At 40.2% G+C, this 21,965-nt stretch overlaps 1 protein-coding gene across 1 annotated transcript in view; it reads left to right on the forward strand.

Annotated features, from left to right (window-relative positions):
- The first annotated feature begins 640 nt into the window (after nucleotides 1-640).
- DNAH5 (dynein axonemal heavy chain 5) overlaps nucleotides 641-21,965 on the forward strand; it is a 180,154-nt gene continuing 158,829 nt past the window's right edge. Inside the window, exons 1-6 of the mRNA XM_038770441.1 lie at nucleotides 641-697; nucleotides 8,905-9,039; nucleotides 10,774-10,858; nucleotides 16,615-16,778; nucleotides 17,944-18,165; nucleotides 21,445-21,582. Of these exons, the coding sequence (XP_038626369.1) occupies nucleotides 641-697; nucleotides 8,905-9,039; nucleotides 10,774-10,858; nucleotides 16,615-16,778; nucleotides 17,944-18,165; nucleotides 21,445-21,582 (801 nt within the window). The remainder of the gene's footprint in view (nucleotides 698-8,904; nucleotides 9,040-10,773; nucleotides 10,859-16,614; nucleotides 16,779-17,943; nucleotides 18,166-21,444; nucleotides 21,583-21,965) is intronic.

Consider the following 21,965-nt stretch of genomic DNA (forward strand, 5'->3'; position numbering starts at 1 on the left):
AACCTAGTTAATCTAACTGACCGTATCACAGTATTGTGACTTGACATTGCATAAGCTAAACAAACCAAAAGGATTTGTTTTGTTTATTTTAAAGGTTCTAGGGGTAACTCTTTAGAGGATTCATTTGGAATGGTACAATCCCTTCTTTCTAGGTAGATACTATTTAAAGAAAATGACTGAAATAATTCTGTTGATAAGAGACTTATAGTGGGGGAGTCAATTGAGTTAAGATGATATCAGGTTTATGTATTTGGGCAATCAGGCTATTAAAATAGTCCGGCTAGCTGTTATGTAAGATTAAGAGCTTAGTTTAGGTAAACAATAGAGCATGCACATAGCATCGCCTTAACAACACAGGCCGCTGAATGTTGAGTGATCCAGTGACCCAGGCTCTAGATGAAGAGGAATTTCCTGTTTTACATTCTGACTTTTTATTTTGAATTCATTAACATTTAATATCTGTACATTAGTTCTTGACGGGAGGGATTGAGAGATGTGAGCCTGATTTGAAGCCAGTAGTCCTTCAGAAGGTATTTCACTTTAAAGATTGCTGTACAATGAATGAAGGCCACCAGAGTGTTACAAGATCGTTGAGGAAAAATTGACCTTCCATATTCTATAAGGTCTTCATGCTTCTACAATGATCAGGACGGGTAGGAGGCAACTATGGAAACAAAGTATCACTCGTGTTTTAACGGTAAGTCATAATACTGTTGGTAAACTTGTTTCAGGCCTAGAGACGATCATCAATTCTGTTTTGAAAAATCCCGGAGTAAAAGAATCAAGGCAGTTTTCACACTTGACTGGCTGTGGAATTAGCCTCTGTACTCAGTGTCCCAGTTCGACAGGGTTGTAGTCACAAATGAATATTTCAAGTAGAGGAAAAATGAATAATAATCAATCATTGGTACTTATTGAGCATTTACAGTATGCAGAGCACTGTACTAAGTGCTTGGGTGAGTACAGTACAACAGAGTTGGAAGATGTGTTTCTGCTTATAAGTAGTTTACAGTCTAGAGATTAACTTTCTCTTTGTTTCTCATTCTCATACTTAGATATATTGTAACTGGAGAGGCTATACATCTTTGGGGAATATCAGTTCTTTAGGGAAAACAGGTAGTGATTCTTTTCTGAAAGCTTTGTGGATTCTCATCATAAAAAGTTACATTTGTAGCTGGGTAGGGCCTTAGAGTGCAAACTTTTCAGTTGTCGGCTTTTGTCTAATTTCTAATAATTTGAGATGAGGTCCTTTTGATGTAAAATACAAAACGACCCCCTGAAGATATCAAAATAAAGTGTGAGTTGCCAAAAATAATAAGACCAGTGGCCCTTTCATTCTTCATAGACTTAGAGTTGGAGGGAAAACTTGCCAAAATGTTGAGTAATATATTTGTGACTGATAAGACAGAAGACACCCTAAAAAAACGAAGTCGATCTCTTTTATGGATCCTAGATGGAAAAATGAGAAAGGGTATTTCTTTTTTTCTGTATCTCTCTCTTTGCCTGTTTATGTGGGTAATCAAGCTTCCTAGCAGTAGAGTTGGCTTTCAGTTTGAAGATGGTGAGATGACGAAGATGGTGAGAGAAAATCTCTTGCTTACTTTGTCTAGGAAAGTACAGTAGGTAATCTTTTCTCGCCCCTTGCCATATGGGGGAGTAATGTTCAGACACCAGTGGTCAAGAGGTGAGAGTTATGTCTTACTCCAACAGGACATGCACCTGAGTTGTTTTTTTAATAGTAGTGATGGTTTGTGTTGAGCTATCCACACTCTAAATATCTCTAAAAATAATGAGTTTCTACAGCGTTATTTCTAGTTGCAAGACAAGAGAAACTTGACAGCAAGTGTGAAGGAGAGGTTACTAATGTAAGCCATGAGAGACTACAATTCATGAGGAATTAGTGGATTTAATCAGTTTAATTTAAAATGGCTAACTATATGAATTAAATATTCTTGTGTTCTGAGTTGATAGAATCTATGCCATATATGTAACAAGAATATATGTAACAAGCAGGGCCTTTTCCCAGGAATTTCAGTATCTCTATAAATGAGGAAGATAATAGCACTTAATAAACAGTCAATGGCAATAAAGGTAGGGGCCCAGGAGAACAAATACCAGGGCTTGGAATGAGTAAGGAAGAAGATACTTTTTTCAAGTAAGATTTATCTGGCCTCTTCCTGGATTTCAGAGATGATCAGTGCTCTCCATACCCCTACCCCCATTCCTCACCCCAGTTCTAAATTGTGGTACCAATATCACTGAAGTATCTCACTCTCCAACCATTTTGCTTCACAGTCAGATTCAGGTACCAATGTCAGTGAAAACCACTGACTGATTAATTGAGCGAAATAAGCTTGGATTCCCCCCAGGTTTCTATTGCTCAAGTCCTAGCCTTCAACTGGCCCTGATCATGAGCAGTAATTTGTGAAGGGTTATAGATTTACCAGTGGAAGTCCGTTGCACATTGTCTTAGGAGTTGTGTTTCCAAACTAGTTGGCTTGCATTTGAATTATTTAATTCGCTCTTTTGGCTCGCTGTAGTGTTTTATTTCAGTGGTGAATTCTTCTATTCTTGCCTTTACTTTGGTCCGGCATCAAGCTGTTAGGTTAGCTCTTGAACCTAGCACAGGTAGAGTAATCCTGTCAGTAGATGGCATTTATTGAGCTACTGCTGAGTTCTATTCATTGAATTAAGCACTTGGAAAAGTATAACAGGAGGAATACTCAAATTCCTTACCTTCAAGCTTACAATCAACTGGGGCAGCAGAAAAGTAATATTTGGAAATAGTGGATGTTTGTTCTCTTTGAGGACCAGTGATGGCTATCAATTGTTGGACATGGAAAGAAAAAGTCTCTGGACCTGGGAATGAAACATCTTTCTCCAAGATTTAGTTTAAAGGATGAATATGAAGCAAACTTGGAAGAAATGCAACAGGCAAAGTTATTGATGTACAAAAGTCAACATTTCAAATGATTCATTGTTGGGTAGCAGGAATATTTGCTTCCTTTACAACGCTGGGTAGTGTTTCTGCCAAGGAAGAATGTTGCATCACAGCCCAGATGCTTAGGCTCCTCCTTTGAAATCGGAAGACATATCAATGCTGCAGTTACTCACCTGATTAAAAATAGTCAAACTGGTTCAAACCAGTTTGAACATTAGATGTTAATCAAGTCCAGACTTGCTTGGATTTGCTCAAGCACTTCACATTTTGAAACTCCTGAGAGGTGAAGGTAGTTTCAACCTTTCATGTGGTTTAATGATCTGCTGGGAAAATCAAAACTCTAAGAAGGTGAAAAACTTTGTACGTTGTGGCCCATTTTATTTCTAATCTTGATTCTCCAAAAGGCAGAACTTCCCATATGTGATGGTAGGGCACCAGTGGGTGTTGGGTGTTGCCAAGATCTCCAGTCGATAGTATTTATTGAGCACCTATTGTGCAGTGAGCATTGAACTAAATACTTGGTTGACTAAATGCTTTGCCCTCAAGGTGTGTGCAGTCTAATGGGATCTATTCAGTCAATTGTATTTATTGAGCATTTACTGTATGCAGAGCACTGTACTAAGCACTTGGGAGAGAACAATAAACACATTCCTTGCCCACAATGAGCTTGCATTTTATGATCTGTTACATCGGAGAGAATGCTAATTTCCTTATGCTCCCACCTAATCCATCTTTCCGTGGAATTTACTGAGTTCTTGAAGTAGCATGGCCTAGTGGATAGAGCATGGGACTGGGAATCAGAAGAACCTAGGTTCTAATCCCGGCTCCACCACATGTCTGCTGTATGACCTTGGGTAAGACACTTAGCTTCTCTGTGCCTCATTTTCCTTATCCATAAAATGGGGGAAGTAAGACTATGAGCCCCATGTGGGACGAGGACTGTGTCCAACCTGATTACCTTGCATCTACCCAGTGCTTTGAACAGTACCTGGCACATAGCACTTAACAAATACTTTAAAAAAACAATACTGTACAGAGCATTTGGGAGAGTACAGTAGAGTAAGTAGACAGAATCTCTGCCTTTAAGGAATTTGCAATCTAACAGGGGAGATAGGCATTAAAATAAATTACACCCTCCTTCTGCTTTCTCTGATAGATCAAGCTCTACTGTGAATACACCAGAGACTACTCTCTTTGCAGCTTGTAGATTGGTGGTGATTGGGAGAAGGTTTGGTTACTTTTCTTCAAAGGCAATCTAATAAAACCTTTTCTGGAGAGTATTGTGGAATCTAAAGCACAGATGGTAGAATCTCAGTAACTGTGCAGTTATTGGAATGGGAGTCCATGCCCTAGTCTTGCCTTTTTTTTTTTTTTTAAACTAAATGGCTCAGGCCAAGCCATTTATAGAGAAATCAATCAATCAGTGATACTTGAGCACTTACTGTGTGCTGAACACTGAACTGAGTAGTTGGGAGATTACAGAGATGTAGGTATAGATGATCCCTGCCCATGTGGAGCTTACAGACTAGATGGGGAGACAGACGTTAAAATAGATTACAGATGTATGGATATATAAATATCAGAAAAAACATGAAAAAATTAGGATGCCTTCAGAAAAAAAAGTGGGAGCTACAAACCTGTGCAATTCTTTTCTTCTAAGGGAATTTTGACTATTACATTGACTCCTACCTTACCTCTCCACTTTTCTACCAAAACCCAGCCCCACACTTTGCTCCTCTAATACCAACCTCCTCACTGTACCTCGATCTCATCCATCTCGCCGCTGACCTCTCAGCTAGGTCCTACCTCTGGCTTGGAATACCCTTCTTCTTCACATCTGACAGGCGATCACTCTACCCACCTTCAAAGCCTTCTTGAGGGCACATCTCCTCCAAGAGGACTTCCCTGACTAACCCCTCCTTTTCTCTTATTATTATTATTATTATTATTATTTGTTAAGCGCTTACTATGTGTCAAGGACTGTTCTAAGCTTTGGGGTGGATACAAGGTAGTGAGGTTGTGGCTCATAGTCTTAATCCCCATTTTACAGATGAGGTAACTGAGGCACAGAGAAGTAAAGTGACCTGCCCAAAGTCACACAGCTGACAGTGTGGAGCTGGGATTAGAACCCACGATCTGTGATTCCCAAGCCCATGTTCTTTCCAGTAAGCTGCTTCTCTTCTACCACTCTCTTCTATGCATGCTCAGAAGTGTGTACGCATTTGGATTTGCACCTATTACACATGCCTCTCTGTCCCACAGCACTTATCTATAATTCATTTATTTATATTAATGTCTCCCCTTCTAGACTGTAAGCTTGTTCTGGTCAGGGAATGTGTCTACCATCTTTGTTATATTTCATTCTCCCAAGAACTTAATACAGTGCTCTGCCCCCTACTAAGTGCTCAATAAATGCTACTGACTCATCCAGGACAGTATTTAGTGACATTACCTTCAGGAAGAGAGAAGGGTTGGGAAGAAGGCTACAGAGGAGGGAGAGCTCCTCCTTAGACTTTCTTCCCCTTCAGAGGAGCTCTTGATGCTTTGGGGGCACTTGGTTTTCAGAATCAAAGTGGGAACAACTGTCCTTTTCTAGAAACATGGGCCTCCTTGAGAGCAAACCCATGCTAGCAAAAGAGGGGCTGTTGCTGTCATGATGACAAGGGGAGTACTTAGTAAAGGAGTAAGAAAGCCCAGAGGTTGTGAGCTCTTTTTTATTTAGTCATTTAATAGTATTTATTGTACACCATGTGCAAAATAATGTACTAAGCATTGGGAAAAGATTCATGGGTGAGCATTAAACCCTATTCCTAACTTGTAAGGGGCTCACAATCCAAGAATAAGTATGGGGGAGGGTTGATGACAGACCTATAGGGAAAGGTAAAACAAAAACACCCAACCTGAAAGTAAGGCCTTTCCCTCTTTTTAAAGATGGATCCGTTTGCCCTTTTCCAATCTTCTGAGAGGTCCCCAGTCCAGAAAATGACAGCTATTGACTCTGCAAGAATATTCCACCAATTCCTTAAGCACCCTAAGATAGTTGCCAACTGAGACTGCTGATTGTGGCCAATTTAAAAAATAGATGAATTTCTATGGAGAATCAATAAGAACAGATTCAAGAGCACAGTTGTCCAAGCAATTGAAGATGTGGGATAGTTCTTTTGGGTTTTAGGAGTAAATGAAATGAAGGACAAACTCAAAGATTGAGGTGGAAGATTTCAGCCAATTCAAGATAAAACCAGTGTGTGTTCTACTTTACGGGTGTGAAAATAGATGCTTGGTATTCAGTTACACCTTATATTTCATCCAGTGTGGTAAACTTTTTTTAATTCAAAACTTGCTGAATCTCCAGAGCTTTTAATGATATTATTTGTGTTTCGCTTCCAGAATATCTATCAGGGAAGTTGGAATCCTTTATCACTAGGGAAATTAAATTGGGATTTAGTATCATTTGGAAATATTTATAAAAAAAGGAATACTGAAAGTGAAATGAGATGAATATTTGTAATCTGCAAGAACAATAATACTAGCAACTATTTTAAAAGGCTATTTGGTCCCTTGCTAGGGTATGTTTTTTACAACTGGGAATTAGATTAATTAGGAGCTGGAGTGTAGAGTTTGAAGAGGAGTGAGTTAACTGGATTTGAAAACCCTTGCATATCCAGGGTCCAGAGCCTGGTCTAGAGTGATGCAGAATGTGGGACAGGAGTTATGCTGAGTGCCCTGGCATTCCTTCCCTCAAGCTCTGGTTTCCTGGCGCGTAGTACAGTGCTCTGCACACAGTAAGCGCTCAATAAATACGATTGAATGAATGAATGAATGAACAGATGCTGGCATTGTGTAGGCCTTACTACTTAGCTCCCCATGGCTCTGTTCAGTCGGAGAGAGGTGGGGATGGAAAGAGTGCACAAGAGAAGCTGTCATGACCTCTCTCCTTTGGGGGCACACAGCCATTGCTTCCCACCAGGTGGATAAAGAGGTGCAAAAGTGATGAGAATCCACCCAGCTGTAGATGCTCACTCCTTAACTGAGGGGACTTCAGCCTGTGGTAAACATTGGGCTTGAGGCTCAGAACAATTTTCCTGCTCTTCCTCCTTCTACCTTCCCTGTCTTGTAAACCTCACAGTCCCCATTTGGCAGACAGTACGGGAGAGATATGTGAACTCAGATGTAAGCCTTATTACAAAATGTAGCTCAAAGGCTCATATATGGTTCTTTACTGATGTAACCAGGAAATGTCAACAGGCTTAAATCAATCAATCAATCAATCGTATTTATTGAGCGCTTACTGTGTGCAGAGCACTGTACTAAGCACTTGGGAAGTACAAGTTGGCAACATATAGAGACAGTCCCTACCCAACAGTGGGCTTACAGTCTAAAAGGGGGAGACAGAGAACAAAACCAAACATACTAACAAAATAAAATAGAATAGATATGTACAAGTAAAATAAATAAATAAATAGAGTAATAAATATGTACAAACGTATATACATATATACAGGTGCTGTGGGGAATGGAAGGAGGTAAGATTAAAAGAATGGACTCATCTTCCAATTATAATTAGTGACTCTCCAGGCATTGAGTTTAGTTTGAGAAATACATTATAGTGTAATAATTTACTAGAGTGGAAGATAAAAAAAAAAATTGCCAGTTCCCTAGGTGAGCACTTATAGATAAGACTAAGGGTGGGCACTGACAGAGACAGCGTGGCCTAGTGGCCTAGCACAGATCTGGGTATCAGAGGTTGAAAGTTCTAATTCCAGGTCCACCACTTGTCCGCTGTGTGAACTTGGGCAAGTCACTTAAGATCTCTAGCGCTTAGTACAGTGCTCTGCACACAGTAAGTGCTCAATAAATACAACTGAATGAATGAATGAACCTCTGTGCCTCATCTGTAAAATACTATTATTATTATTATTATTATTAATAAACTTGTGAATACCAGATGTTCCTTTGCTGATGTGTAACAAGTGCATGTTATGCCATGTGACATATAATTTATACAACACAATGTAATGATAGAATAATAATGATGGTATTAAGCACTGGGGTGGATACAAGCAAATCAAATTGGCTACAGTCCCTGTCCCATGTGGGGCTTACAGTTTCAATCCCCATTTTGCAGATGAGGTAACTGAGGCAGAGACAAGTGAAGTGACTTGCCCAGGGTCACACAGCAGACAAGTGTCTGCTGTGATGGAATGAATGAAGTGTAAGAGTAGGGATTAGAACCCATGACCCTCTGACTCCCAGGCCTGTTGGCTATCCATTACAATTATCCATTACCTGTATATATGTTTGTACATATTACTCTATTTATTATTTATTTTACTTGTACATATCTATTCTATTTAATTTATTTTGTTAGTATGTTTGGTTTTGTTCTCTGTCTCCCCCTTTTAGACTGTGAGCCCACTGTTGGGTAGGGACTGTCTCTATATGTTGCCAACTTGTACTTCCCAAGCGCTTAATACAGTGCTCTGCACATAGTAAGCGCTCAATAAATACGATTGATGATGATGATGATGTTGATTACACCATGCTGGTTTATGCAACCTATAGTGGAGATCCAGAGAATTTGGAGTGGGTGGTTGGTGGGAACCCCTGCACAGCCCCTTTCTCTAGAGCTGCTTTCTCTACCCAGGTCTGCTGTGTAAACCCAGCTGCTGCTTTGGAACCACAGGACTTTGTAGAGGGAACTGAGCCAGAGGGAACCTGTGTGTTTAAAGCCAAAATACCAGATGCCGTATGCGTTCCAGGCAGGGGACAGACCAGCTAAATACTGCACCGTCTGATATGAAACAGGAAGAATGACCACTCTACTAAATGTAGATGAGTTTGAAAGAATACAAAGTGAAGGAGGAACCCATCTTTCTTCAATGCTATTTAAATACAACAGGCTGGAGAAAATACAATGGAATGAAGTCATTGCACAGTGAACACACTTTTATTTTCCTTTTCAGCAAAAGCTCAAGGAAGAGAAGGAAGCTAAACGGTCTCATTTGGATGGCAGACATGATTATTTATTTGCAACAGTAGCTTCCTGTGTGGATCTGGAGAAGGCTGAGGTAGAAGATGCTATTCTTGAGGGAAATCAGGTACGGTGCTTTTGTCATCCTCACGATCACCATTATAGGTGGGAAGAGTAGTATTAGACATTCGCTGACTACCTATTGAATGCAGTCCACTAGACTAAGGGTTTGAGATGTGCCATTGAAGCACATGACATATTGCTTACCTACAAGGAGCTTACTCTCTAATGGGGCAATAACAAATACTTGTGGAGTTTTTACCATATACTACAGTGGGAAAGAATTGGGGCTGCCACAATTTTAATTTGTGACCAAAGGCGGCTGTTTTGAAAAAGGAAAGGATGGACCCCTTAGAGAGACTTACTAGTCTTCTGGTCTCTTGCAGGTTGAGGGTGTGGATCTCTGCTTTCCTGATTCTTTTTTTTAATGGTATTTGTTAAGTGCTTACTTTAAGCCAGGCACTGTACTAAGCACTGAGATAGACACAAGCTAATCAGGTTGGACCCAGTCCATGTCCTCCATGAGGCTCACAATATTAACCTCCATTTCACAGATGTGGTAACTGAGGCCCAGAGAAGATAAGTGATTTGCCCAAGGTCTCAGCAGACACTTGGCGGAGTCAGTATTAGGGCCAGGTCTTCAGACTCCCAGGCCCATGGTCTTTCCACTAGGCCACACTGTTTCTATGTGGTTGAATATTTTAATATTTATTTCCTTGGGAGACTAGAAATGGAAACATTGGCAATTTCAAATTCCATATGAGGAGGGATCCAGTTTTTCTTGTTGTGGGCAAGGAATGTATCTACCGACTGTGTTGTATTGTCCTCTCCCAAACAGTACAGTGCTGTGCAAACAGTAAGCACCTTAATAAACACCATTATTGATGATAAAATGTGCAGACCAGATTTGTTTCTCTCACCCTCGTGTGCAAATGGAACAGGGTCTTCTTTAGGTACACTTGTGCTTTTGTCTGCCTGTAACTTGCTTATTTAGGGTCTTTGTCGTGTGTTCTCAGACCATTTTCAGTGATTAATGTTATTTCATCTTAATGATCTACAGTGTGTTTGGCTGTTCTTTAGAAAGCAATCTGATCTTTACCATCGAAGAACTTGTAATTCAGTCACTAGACTTTAAGAAAATGAAATAGATCTACGCTAACAAAATACCAAGGAAACAATACATAGACAAATCTCTGTTAGATTAACTCCTCAAGGTCGCAGATCACCTCTATTTTTTTTGTCTGCCTCCAAGTGCTAGTATGGTATTCTGCGTGAATGAAGGGGTTTCAGTAAATGCTGTTAATGTAGAAGACAAGAATTTAGAAAAGTAAGTAACAAGTGAGAGTGGTGATAAACCTTTTAAGTCTAAGCATCTTAGATTATATGTTGCTGTATTTTAATATCATTTCTTCCAAGTAAAAAGAAAAGGGAATGAAATAGTTTCCTTTCACTTTTGGGTGTGAAACACCCAAATATGTCTGTGACTGACTGAGGCAGGAGGATTGACTATTAATAAATAGTATTTATAAATGCTATTATATTACATTTATTTAATTTTTTAAATGTATTTATTGAGCATTTACTTTGTGCAGGGCACCGTAGTAAGTGTTGAGGAAAGAACAATACAACAGAGCTCATAGACCTGTTCTCTGGCCACAAGGAGCTTATTGCCTAGATGACCACAGTATTCTTTACACCTTCATTCACTGATTATGTACTGTTGCCCGGGTTTTTGAAAATCACTGTAATAAAGTAGATTCTAATCCAATATATTCATTAATCTTCCATTTATTTTTCACAGATTGAGCAAATTGATCAACTCTTTGCTGTTGGAGGTCTCCGTCACATCATGTTTTACTATCAAGAAAGGGAGGCAGCTGAAGCAGGTAGGCAGGTTATAGTTTCTTTTCAAGTGCCACCAAACAGGAGTCTACTGCAGGTTGAGTTGACCTTTCTTACACCTGATTAAGATAGGTGGTTAATAATGAGTTGGTATATTTTCTAGGGCTGTAGTATCACAGTCTACTCTAGAATTATCAGGATGCATAGCCGTCATGTCCCAAGAGAAACTTTCCGATAGTTTGGTGGCAATGTGGAACCAATCAATCATATTTTTTGAGTGCTTACTGTGCAGAGCATGTACTAAGAGCTTGGGAGAGCTCAATAAAATAGAGTTGGTGGAAACATTCCCTGCCCACAAGGAACAAACTAAAGTTTTATAAAACTACTACTGCTGATAATGATAATAATAATTATGGTATTTATTAAGCACTTACTCTGTTCCAGGCACTGTACTAAGTGCTGGGGTGGACAAAAGCAAATCTGGTTGGATGCAGCGCTTAGATAAGCGCTGGATAGCGCTTAGATAGCGTTGGATAAGCACTTAATACAGTGCTCTGCACACAGTAAGAGCTCAATAAATACGATTGATGATGATGATGATGATGATGCAGCCCTGTCCTGCATGGAACTCAGTCTTAATCCCCATTTTACAGATGAGGTAACTGAGGCACGGAAAAGTGAAGTGACTTGCCCAAGGGCACACAGCAGGAAAGTGGCAGAGCCAGAATTAGAACTCAGATCCTTCTGACTCACAGGCCCGTGCTCTTTCCACTAAGCCTCACTGCCCAAACCTCGACACTTCAGACAACATTTCTGGCTTGAACAGTTCTATAGCATCAAAGTGCGTTCTCAGCACCAACGAATAATAACTGTGGTATTTATTCATTTAGCACTTTGAGCCAGACACTGTAGTAAGTGCTGCAGTAGATATGTGGTAATCAGGTCAGACACATCATATCAGGACATATCACAAATAACGAGGCTCTGAACAGATTGTCTATTTGCTTTTAAACCATATACCTAACACATCAGTTCAGATGTGTGAGGAAAATGAATGACGAAGGGCACCCAAGAGCCTACTATCTGGGAGCTGAAATGGGACAATGGAAAGCAAAGGGGGTAGAAGTCGATCTGATCAGATTGTATTGTATTTATGCCAGTGCTTGATACACAGCAAGTACTTAACAATGCCACTGTTATTATTATTATTATTATTATTACTATACTAAAGCACCACTTTATGCAGTGCAGCATCATAGCTTGTTGTGATGCAATCTATGGCTCTCTTCAAGCTGTGCGACTTTGGGTAAGTCACTTAACTTCTCTGTGCCTCAGTTACCTCATCTGTAAAATGGGGATTAAGACTGTGAGCCACTTGTGGGACGACCTGATCACCTTGTAACCTTCCCAGCGCTTAGAACAGTTCTTTGCACATAATAAGCACTTAATAAATGCCATCGTCATCATCACCAGAAGCTTCAACGGTGATCACCGAAAAGAGGCAAAAATCAAAACAGCGCCAGGAGCTTCAAAGAACGAGCATCCCACACAACAAGAGCCATGATTTGTGGCTACCTTGGAGTGGTCAGGGTGGTCAGTCCTGCAAAGGCATGTTCACCACCATTTGCATCCACAGAAAAACTTCACCCTTAATGGTGCCATATTTAAATATGAAGGGCTGCTATATATTTTTGGGTCATTATAATATAAACCTTAGTAAAGTGTCCTGGTAGGTTTGACATTTCATCCAAGTGGCATTCCCATACATTTCTGTGAATTCATGCTAGGCAGCAAACACTTATATTTTTATTATTAAACAGATTTTACAGGATAGTTGTTGTTTAAGATTGCAGCCTGCACATAAATGGAGGTTTTAGAGTTGTTACTAAAAATGCCACATACATCCTTGGATTTTTATGACTTTATTATGATCCTCTTGCAAATGGGAAATTAGTTTATTGCTTTTAGCTTGCAATGCATGATTATGTTTCATCGTCTGAAAATGAAGAATAGCATTCTTGAATACTGTAAATCCCTGGCATTTTCCAGGCTTATTGACCTGATATTATTATGGTACTCAGGGGGTTTATTAAAGCTTAGAAGGGTTTGAGATGAATGTTTTGAAGGCAAAAATGCACATGTAATTATGTGTGTGTATGTGTATAAATAAAAACACTAATTATGTGGAGCTGAGGAGCATTACTTTTTCATTTTTCATATGTAGTGATTTCATTTTTTCATTATAACACTTAAGTGTATGTGTGTGTGTTCCAAACACTAAACTAATCCTTGGGTAGATGATAAGATTGGGCACAACTCTGTCATACTGTTCTCTCCCAAGCACACAGTACATAGTACAGTGCTCTGCACATAGTAAGTACTCAATAAATACCTTTGATTGATTAACACAGTCTCTGTCCCGAATGGAGCTCAGGATCCAAGAGGGAAAGGAAAGCGGGGAATTTATGGGGAAACTGGGTCCCAGAAAGGTTAAGTGACTTGCCCAAGGTAACAAAGAAGATCAGTGGCAGAGCTGGGACTAAAACCCAGTCCCATGTATACTTTCCATTAGCCTACTTGTATACAAAGTAATTGTATTGTATACAAAGTAATATACAATATAATGTAATTGTATTGTAAACTTGTATACGAGGTAATTTGTATTTTCAGATTCTTAGCATGATCTCAGTTTGATTTTTATGGAGAATTTTTCAGAATATAATAGGAATAGTAATTATACCTTCTGTGAGACGTTGGTGGTCATTTATTTCCCCTAGACTGTAAGTTCGCTATGGGCAGGAAATGTTTCCGCTAATTTGGTCATTTTGTAATCTTCCAAGTGCTTAGTACAGTGCTCTGTACTATGGTAAGTGTTCAGTAAATATGATTGATAAAATTGTTTTGGGCTATATTTTGATAAAAGTGTTTTAGGAATTCTGAATATGATGATAATGATAGTCTCCTGTCATAAATGATCTTGTATTTTTATTTAAAGAGGCCTCTTAGAATTATCTTATAATTCTTTTTCCCTACAGTGAACTTATCAACTTTAATATACTTTGTGCCTTACTAGATGTTTAAATTGTGCAATCTTTCTGCTCGTGTCCATTGGAAATTACCCTCCCCCCAAAAAAACCCAAACCCTATGCTGTTCAAAATATAACTTCAAAAGTTCAATCAGATCCCACCTAAATGTTACCCAGCCCCATCGCAGAAAAATCTTGCTGCCTCTAAAAACTGTGTTCCGACATCTTCTCACCTTTTCTTAGACAAGGTTTCCTCTGGAATACCAATCTTTGACCTTTTAGATAAAGTGGTAAGGCATCTGGAGAGTGTACCTCTAACATGTGATAATCCTTGGCTAGGAAACCTGAACTGTGTTCTGTGAGGTCAGTAGTATCAGATTTACACTTTTACAGGTTCAAATATCTGACGTAGATCTGGGAAAGGGTTGGATAGTGGGGTGATGATGTTCACTGTTTGTTTGTCACCCTCCTTCCCTCTCCTATATCCCTCTAGTTTGAATTCACGACAGACAAAAATGACTGTGCAAGACTGAGAAGGACCAGGTCCTAGTAATTAGGATCAATTCAATGGGAAGTCCATACAGATAGGCACACATACACATTTATACCATGCTATTATGCCTTTGAGCTTCCTGACTTTCTACTTGAATTGTTTGAAAACTCATCCTTATTTGTTCCTTATGTTTTTTTCTGATGTTGTTTTCTGACATTTTCTACCTTTGATTAAATGTCTTTCCTACCATTATATCCAACTATATACTGAATCTCAAGTCTTTCATTCAGCTCCGGTTTTAATTCTTGAAAGCATCCTAAGTGGAGAATAAATCCCATCTGTCAATCTCTATGGGAGACTGCCTCATCATGTTGTTCAGTCCTCATCACTTGGCCATCTTGTTATGTTTTCTTGATTTTCCTGGAAGCTTGAGAAGAATTATGAATGATTTCACTTTGTTCTAGTGAAGGTCATGCTGAATTGTAAAATAATGATGTTGATGATGATGATGGCCATCATTGACTTTAAAGCATAAATCAGCTTTCCTCCTCCTACCTTACCTCGCTGATTTTCCCCCCTAGGCTGTAAGCTTGCTCTGGACAGGGAACATGTCTACTAACTCTGCTGTATTATACTCTCCCAAGTGCTTAGTACAGTGCTGTGCACATAGTAAGTGCTTAACAAATACCACTGATGATGATGATGACCTGCTGCAACCCAACCCGCACACTTCTTTCCTCTAACACCAATCTCACTGTACTTCTGGCTCATCTTTCTTAACACCGATACCTTGCTCACATCCTTCCTCTGGCCTGAAACTCTGAAACTCTCACTCCATTCATATATATAGTATGTGTATATATATATATATATATATATATATATATATATACACACACACATAGTAAGCACTTAACAAATGTCATTATTATTATTATATGACAGAGCACCATTCTCTCTGTCTTCAAAGTCACTTCCTCTCTTCACCTTCCCTGTGGTGTTGCCTATGCATACAGTCATTCATTCAGTAGTATTTATTGAGCACTTACTCTGTGCAAAGCGCCGTATGTAGGTCTTTACCCCTTAAGGACTTTGATTTTCACTCCATCCCCAAAGTATTTATGTGTGTATTCATGTGTATCTGTCTAAACCTATAGCCTGTAAGGTGCTTGTGGGCATGGATTGTATCTATCTATTCTATTGTATTTCACTCTCCTAAGTGTTTAGAACAGTGCTCTGCACCCAGTAAGTGTTCAAAAAATACAGTTGATTGATTGATTAATGATAAATGCGACTCAGTCCGGCAAGAGACCTCCAGACTGAAAAGCTGCCCAGAGGAATTGAATATAGTTAGTGTAACTATAGGTGGGTGGAAGGAGAGAGGGCTTGTTCAGGGAATGGCAGAGCTAGCCAGGCATGTTTGATTAACAAGGCCCAAGAATGACATACGTAGCTAAATAGTCACCATCAGCTTGAGTTTTTTAAACCAGAGAGAAACACAGTTGGACTATGTCCATCCTGATTATTTTGCATTTACCTGAGCACTTAGTACAGTAGTTGGCACTTAATAAGACCTTAACAAATATTATTATTTTTATTATTATTGTATGTCTCATGGAGATGCAGTGCTTAATCAAGAGAGACATCTAGTTTGGTATTTGCTGACCTTTTCAGAGAGACCTGAATAATAAAAATAGCCTCAAATCAATCTTGAGTTTACCAAAATATAGACAATGATACTGAGGTTTAAGTAAAAAGGGATATGTCCTGAGAGAAAAAGCCTTTCCTAGCTACGGAGTTCACTGTTACAATATCCAAAGATTTCGAAGAGGCTAAGACACTCCCTGGAAAAATGTGCCTCAGCTAACATTAAAGCATATTCTGAATGAAATCATTCAGGAGCACTTCTAAGAGGCCATCTCAGACTAGGTCCCATTTTTCCTCATCGCCCAGTCTCTTCTGCGCCACCCTGACTTACTCCCTTTGCTCTTCCTTGATCCCAGCCCCGCAGTACTTACGTACATATCTGTAATTTTATGTATTTGGATTGATGTCTTTCTCCCCCACTCTAGACTGTAAGCTCGTTGTGGACAGGGAATGTGATAATTTATTTACTCTCCCAAGCACTCGGTACAGTGCTCTGCACACATTATGTGCTCAATAAATACAATTGAATGAATGAATGAAATCTTTGGAGATTAATTCCTGGGCCTTAATCTGCCTTCTAGGTGGTGATGCTCACAGGAAGGGAAACTCAGTGTTATAATTATTTCACTTGCAGGACATTTTGACCTTCCAGGAGGAGGGGTGACTCCCCTTTCAGGAAGGATGAAAAAACCCAAGGTGTTCGTGACAGAAGGAAAAGATGTGGCTCTTACTGGTGTCTGTGTGTTCTTCATCAGAACTGATACATCCAAAGCCATCACCTCCGAAAATATCCACCAGGTAGGAGTCAGATAAATTATTTCCTGCAATGTACTGTAGGGAAAAGGCCTTCAGTTCTGGTTCAAGTTGGGTTGTTCACGAGCCGAGAAGTAGTTGAGGATCTTGGCAAAACTATCCAAGTCAAGGGCTCTGAGAGATTCCCGTTTTTTTTCCTTTGTTCAAACCAGTTCGTCAGGAGAGAAATAATTTTGGATAAAACCTGGCTCTGTATTGGCCTATGTAATCACAGAATGTAGGGGTTAGAGTTGGCTGATTCACCAATTATGCATATCATTCTTAACATCAATGCCAAGCAGTGATTTGGAAGGAGAAGCAAGTGAATGGTGGGGGAGGAGGAAATAAAACAAACTTTATCGGTGGTGCATACTATTTTGGCCATTGCACTAGTCAGTTGGCACATGTATTTCTAATATAAACAACTAACGCCAAACAGAAAAGGAGCTAGGCATTAAGAAAAAGGACATTCAGTTGGTTTGTAATATCAGGGTGAAAGAAGTATTTGGAGGCTGGTAGGAGAGTTACATCATATCATGCTCTTTTAAAGGTGATCTTTAAAAGCATAAATGAAGTAAATGAGGGCTGGGAGCTATGTAATAAGTGCCAAAAAGGGAAAAGGCAGATGTGCTGTCTGAGAATCGAAAGAGCTATTATCTTCAGAACAAGAGTGATCCAAAAGAATTGTTATAGGTGAAGACCAAGGACAGGGCAGCATACTGCAGTTTGTAACATTACATCCCTCTGTACATATGAATTCATTATTGCCACCAAAGCACAGGGTAGGATCTTGCATTATTGTTCTTATTGTACAAGTCTTAGAAGTTACAAGTTAAGAAAAGGTAGCCAACAATTTATTCATGTTGTAGTTGTAGCTTAGAAATGAAATCATTCATAAATCATGAAGGAAAATGAGATGCCTACTGTTTTGGGGAAACTTTTGACGGGACCCATCTTGCTAGGTAAAACATATAAAGCATATTACTTTAAATAGATCTTCAGGCAGAACTGATTGAAAAGAATCCCTCTACAATCAATGCATGGTAATGCACTGAAACTGTCTTTTCCAAATTTAATGTTGCTACAGAAAGTCCATTCAGATTTGCCACTTTGCAGAGCGAGGTTGGTTTCTAAAACAGAAATCGAGGGCATGGTTTTTATTTTTTTCCAGGAAGTGAGTTTCAACATGCTGGATGCTGTGGATGGAGGCCTTTTAAGCAGTGTGCAGCACCTGCTGTCAGAAATCTTTATTCCAGCCGTGAAGACACTGAACGGGGGGTGGGGTGAACTGGCTGGCCTCCAGCAAGCTGCTACCATTCAGCAGGATTTACTGGGCTCTCTGGAAAGCTTTGTGACTGTCCTTCGTGGTGCTCAGCAGAGCTTGAAAGAGAAGGTAAGCTTGTGCATGGGTTCCTTCCTAACCCGTGAGCCTTGTGATAAATCACATAGGTTATGCTTTATCTGGGCCTTTGTTGTGCTTCTTAATTAAAATAATTGTGGTTTTTAAGTGCTTATTATGTGCCAAGCACAGTATTAAGCACTGGGGTAGATACAATGCAATCATATCATGCACAGGCCTTGCCCCTCCTGGGACTCAGAGTCTAAGGGGGATGGAGAATGAGCATTTAATCCCCACTTTGCCGATGAGAAAGCTGAGGCACAAGGAAAATAATAATTGTGGTATTTGTTAAGCAGCTTACTTTATGCCATGTACTGTATTAAGAACTGGGGTGGATACAAGCAGATCACATTGGACACAGCCCCTGTTGCACATGGGCTCACGATCTCAATCCCTGTTTGACAGATGAGGTGCCTGAGACCCAGAGAAGTGAAGTGACTTGTCCAAGGTCACACAGCAGACAAGTGGCAGAGCTGGGACTAGAACCCATGATCTTCTGACTCCCGGTTCCGTGCTCTATGCACTATGTCATGCTGCTAGTGACTTGCATATGGTCACACAGCAGGAAAGGGGCAGAGCCATGCTTAGGAGCCAGGTCTTCTGATTCCAAGCCCTGAGCTCTTTCACTAGGGCTTTCTGCTTCTCAAGGTATTTCAGCATCAATTATTTCTAGAAGAGGCCTCTAGGGTGGTGGGAAGCAGGCACTGGGTGAAATTACATGCTCAGTGGAACACCCAGTTCATATTGACTTCCCAATGAGCATTGAATCTAATGTAAAATCTGAACCACTATTGACGGTTATATGATTGAGTAGGAAGAGAAACAGTGTCATTTGATTCTTCCCTCTCAAACCCTTCCCATCTGAATATCAAGTCCCATTTATTTTGGGTAAATTGAAGGACAAACTAATATCATCTGGAACTTACATGGAGAATGTTTCCACCTTTTAATTTATGGCAAATTCCATTTTGATTATGTGGTTAACCACCTACTGTTGAATTGTAGGAACAGTCACTAGTTAAACTGCTACCGATAACTAATGAATGGGACTGGTCTGTTTGGGGTCATCTCCTCTCGCCAGACAGTTAGCTTCTGGGAGAATAGGTGACTGTTGCTTAATCTACATCTGCTTTACAGAGCTAAGGTGAACAGCTGTTGACTCCAGGACACCTCAATTCTGGGAAAGCCAGAGGAGTAAGGACACCTCAATTCTGGGAAAGCCAGAGGAGTAAGGATGGGACCTCCTTTAATCCCTTAGCAATCCTTCCCTTAGTCTTAGCAATCCCCAGTGCCTAACCAGGGAGCTGGGAGAGGAAATGTGGGTGAGGATGGTTGTCAGAACTTGAATCCAGGCTGGCTCATTAGAGGTTGGAGGGGAGAGAATTGAACCCATCCCCTTATCTTGCCACAGCTATCCCTGACCCATACTCATCACTTCCCTCCTCTCTCAACCACTGACTTCTTGGACTCTGGCCTCTTGATGGACAAAGATAAAGAGAATTGGTGGAGGTTGCTTCAGGGGAAAGTGGCTTAATTTAGTGGTTTAATTCCCACAATCCCTGTCCTCAAATCACTCATACCAAGGCAGTTTCCTCAGTTCTCTGGCTCTCCAAAATCAGAATCCTGCTTTTTGTCTCCAGAAGATCCAGGATTGGTAGAGGGGAGAGTTATGGGCAATCATTTGGGAATGGACCAATGCCAGGTGCAGTAGGATTGGAGTAAACTAGACTGTAAGCTTTGTGGACAGGGAATGTATCTACCAACTCTTTTATATTATATTTTTCCCAAGCATTTAGTACAGTGCTCTGCACACAGTAAGTACTCAATAAATGTTTGATTGTACTGTGTATGCATCATAGTAAAATTTTGGACTCATGGAAGGTGATGGGCTCTCAAGAGGCCATCTGGTCCACCAGCCTTGAGGCTCCTTGCCTGGGAATGCTGAAAAGCTCTTGTGTTAGGTGTTTCTCCACCTTCTGCACACACAGGGATGGGCTGCCTTTGTCCTTTCCTCTTCCTCTGCTCATGGCTCCTCTTACCTCTCTGGTTTCAATGTCCCCATGCTTCATTACATCTCCTGCAGTTCTCCACGTGGCTGGACCCCAGATCCCACTCCAGGGTATAGAGCGGTCATCATAGTGATACTGCCAGGAGAGTAATGAGGGCAGTAGGCCTGTAGTCATCATCCTTTCCACTCATTGCCAGGGCCTAGTGTACACTGGGATTGGAAACTGAAGAGATTTATAGTAATAATAATGGCATTTAAGTGCTTACTATGTGCAAAGCACTCTTCTAAGCACTGGGGGGGATACAAGGTAATCAGGTTGTCCCACGTGGGGCTCACAGTCTTAATTCACGTTTTACAGATGAGATAACTAAGGCACAGAGAAGTTAAGTGACTTACCCAAAGTCACACAGCTGACAAGTGGCAGGGCCGGGATTAGAACCCATGACCTCTGACTCCCAAACCTGTGATCTTTCCACCAAGCCATGCTGCTTCTCTATAATAATGACAGTTGTTAAGTGCTTACTATGTGCAAAGCCCTGTTCTAAGCGCTGGAGAGGTTACAAGGTGATCAGATTGTCCCACGGGGGGCTCACAATCTTCATCCCAATTTGACAGATGCAGGAACTGAGGCACAGAGAAGTTAAGTGACTTGCCCAAAGTCACACAGCTGACAATTGTCAGTTTGGATTTGAATCCATGACCCTGACTCCAAAGCCAGGGCTCTTTCCACTGAGCTACAATTCATACATAATTAAAAGGAAAAAGACTCTATATGCTGTGCGCAGAAACTTGAGTGAGATAATAACTTGAAGAGCGGTATCAGATAAAATTCCTTCCAAGCTCCCTGATAATTTAAGTTTAGCCTAGAAAGTTCCAAAATACTTTACAATATGTAACCTGCGCCCCCCTAGTGGCCTTTGTTCCTCTAGATTCTCGTTTTGCCTTTTCATTCAAGCAGTCGTATTTATTGAGCGCTTAGTGTGTTCAGAGCACTGTACTAAGCGCTTGGAATTGTCACTCAGATTGACTTTGGTCAGGGTCGTAGAGAGATTTATATTTCTTGTGAAAACAGGCAAAGCAAATAAAAAAATCCCCCCCCCCCCACCCCCAACCAAAAGGAGAGAAGAAAAATATGATTTTCTTCTGACACTGACCTGGTACCCTCTAAGCATTCCTTTTGGAATTTCATGCTTTAAAAACCACCAACCCCTACCCCTAGAATGCCAAAACCCCCTAATTTGACTTTAATTTTTATTTTTACCTAGGTGAACCTTCAAAAATGTGAACTATACGACTTAAAAACTCTGAAAGACCCTGCTGACTTCCTCTCTGTAGCTAACAGCGCTGAGGGGTTGGAAAGAATAGAGGGGTGTATTAAGGTTTGGATCAAACAAATTGAACAGGTAATTTTCATATCTCTTCATTCATTTCCAAAAGAAAATAGGTAATTCATGGAAAAATCCACAGAAAATGTGTCAGAACTGTCATTTATACTACCCCATAGCTCTCTGGATTGCATTTATTTTCTCTAATCTTGACAGGATTAGAGACAACAGACCATTGCTTGAATATAAATGTCTGTATCTGTCTCTGGTTAGATTAACCTAGGACTGCCCAGCGTAGCTGAAAAACTCCCGATAAGTCAAACAAGAATCTGTAATGGGCTTAATTTGTGCAGAAATACAAGGAGCTAAGGCCTAGTTAGGTTTTTCACTCAGACTTTTCAATTTTTCTGTATAAATTCCAGAAAATTCTATACTTCCAGGAGACTTTGCAAAATCAGTAC

The sequence above is a fragment of the Tachyglossus aculeatus genome, chromosome X3 (genome assembly GCF_015852505.1).
Source record: "Tachyglossus aculeatus isolate mTacAcu1 chromosome X3, mTacAcu1.pri, whole genome shotgun sequence".
NCBI lineage: Eukaryota > Metazoa > Chordata > Mammalia > Monotremata > Tachyglossidae > Tachyglossus > Tachyglossus aculeatus.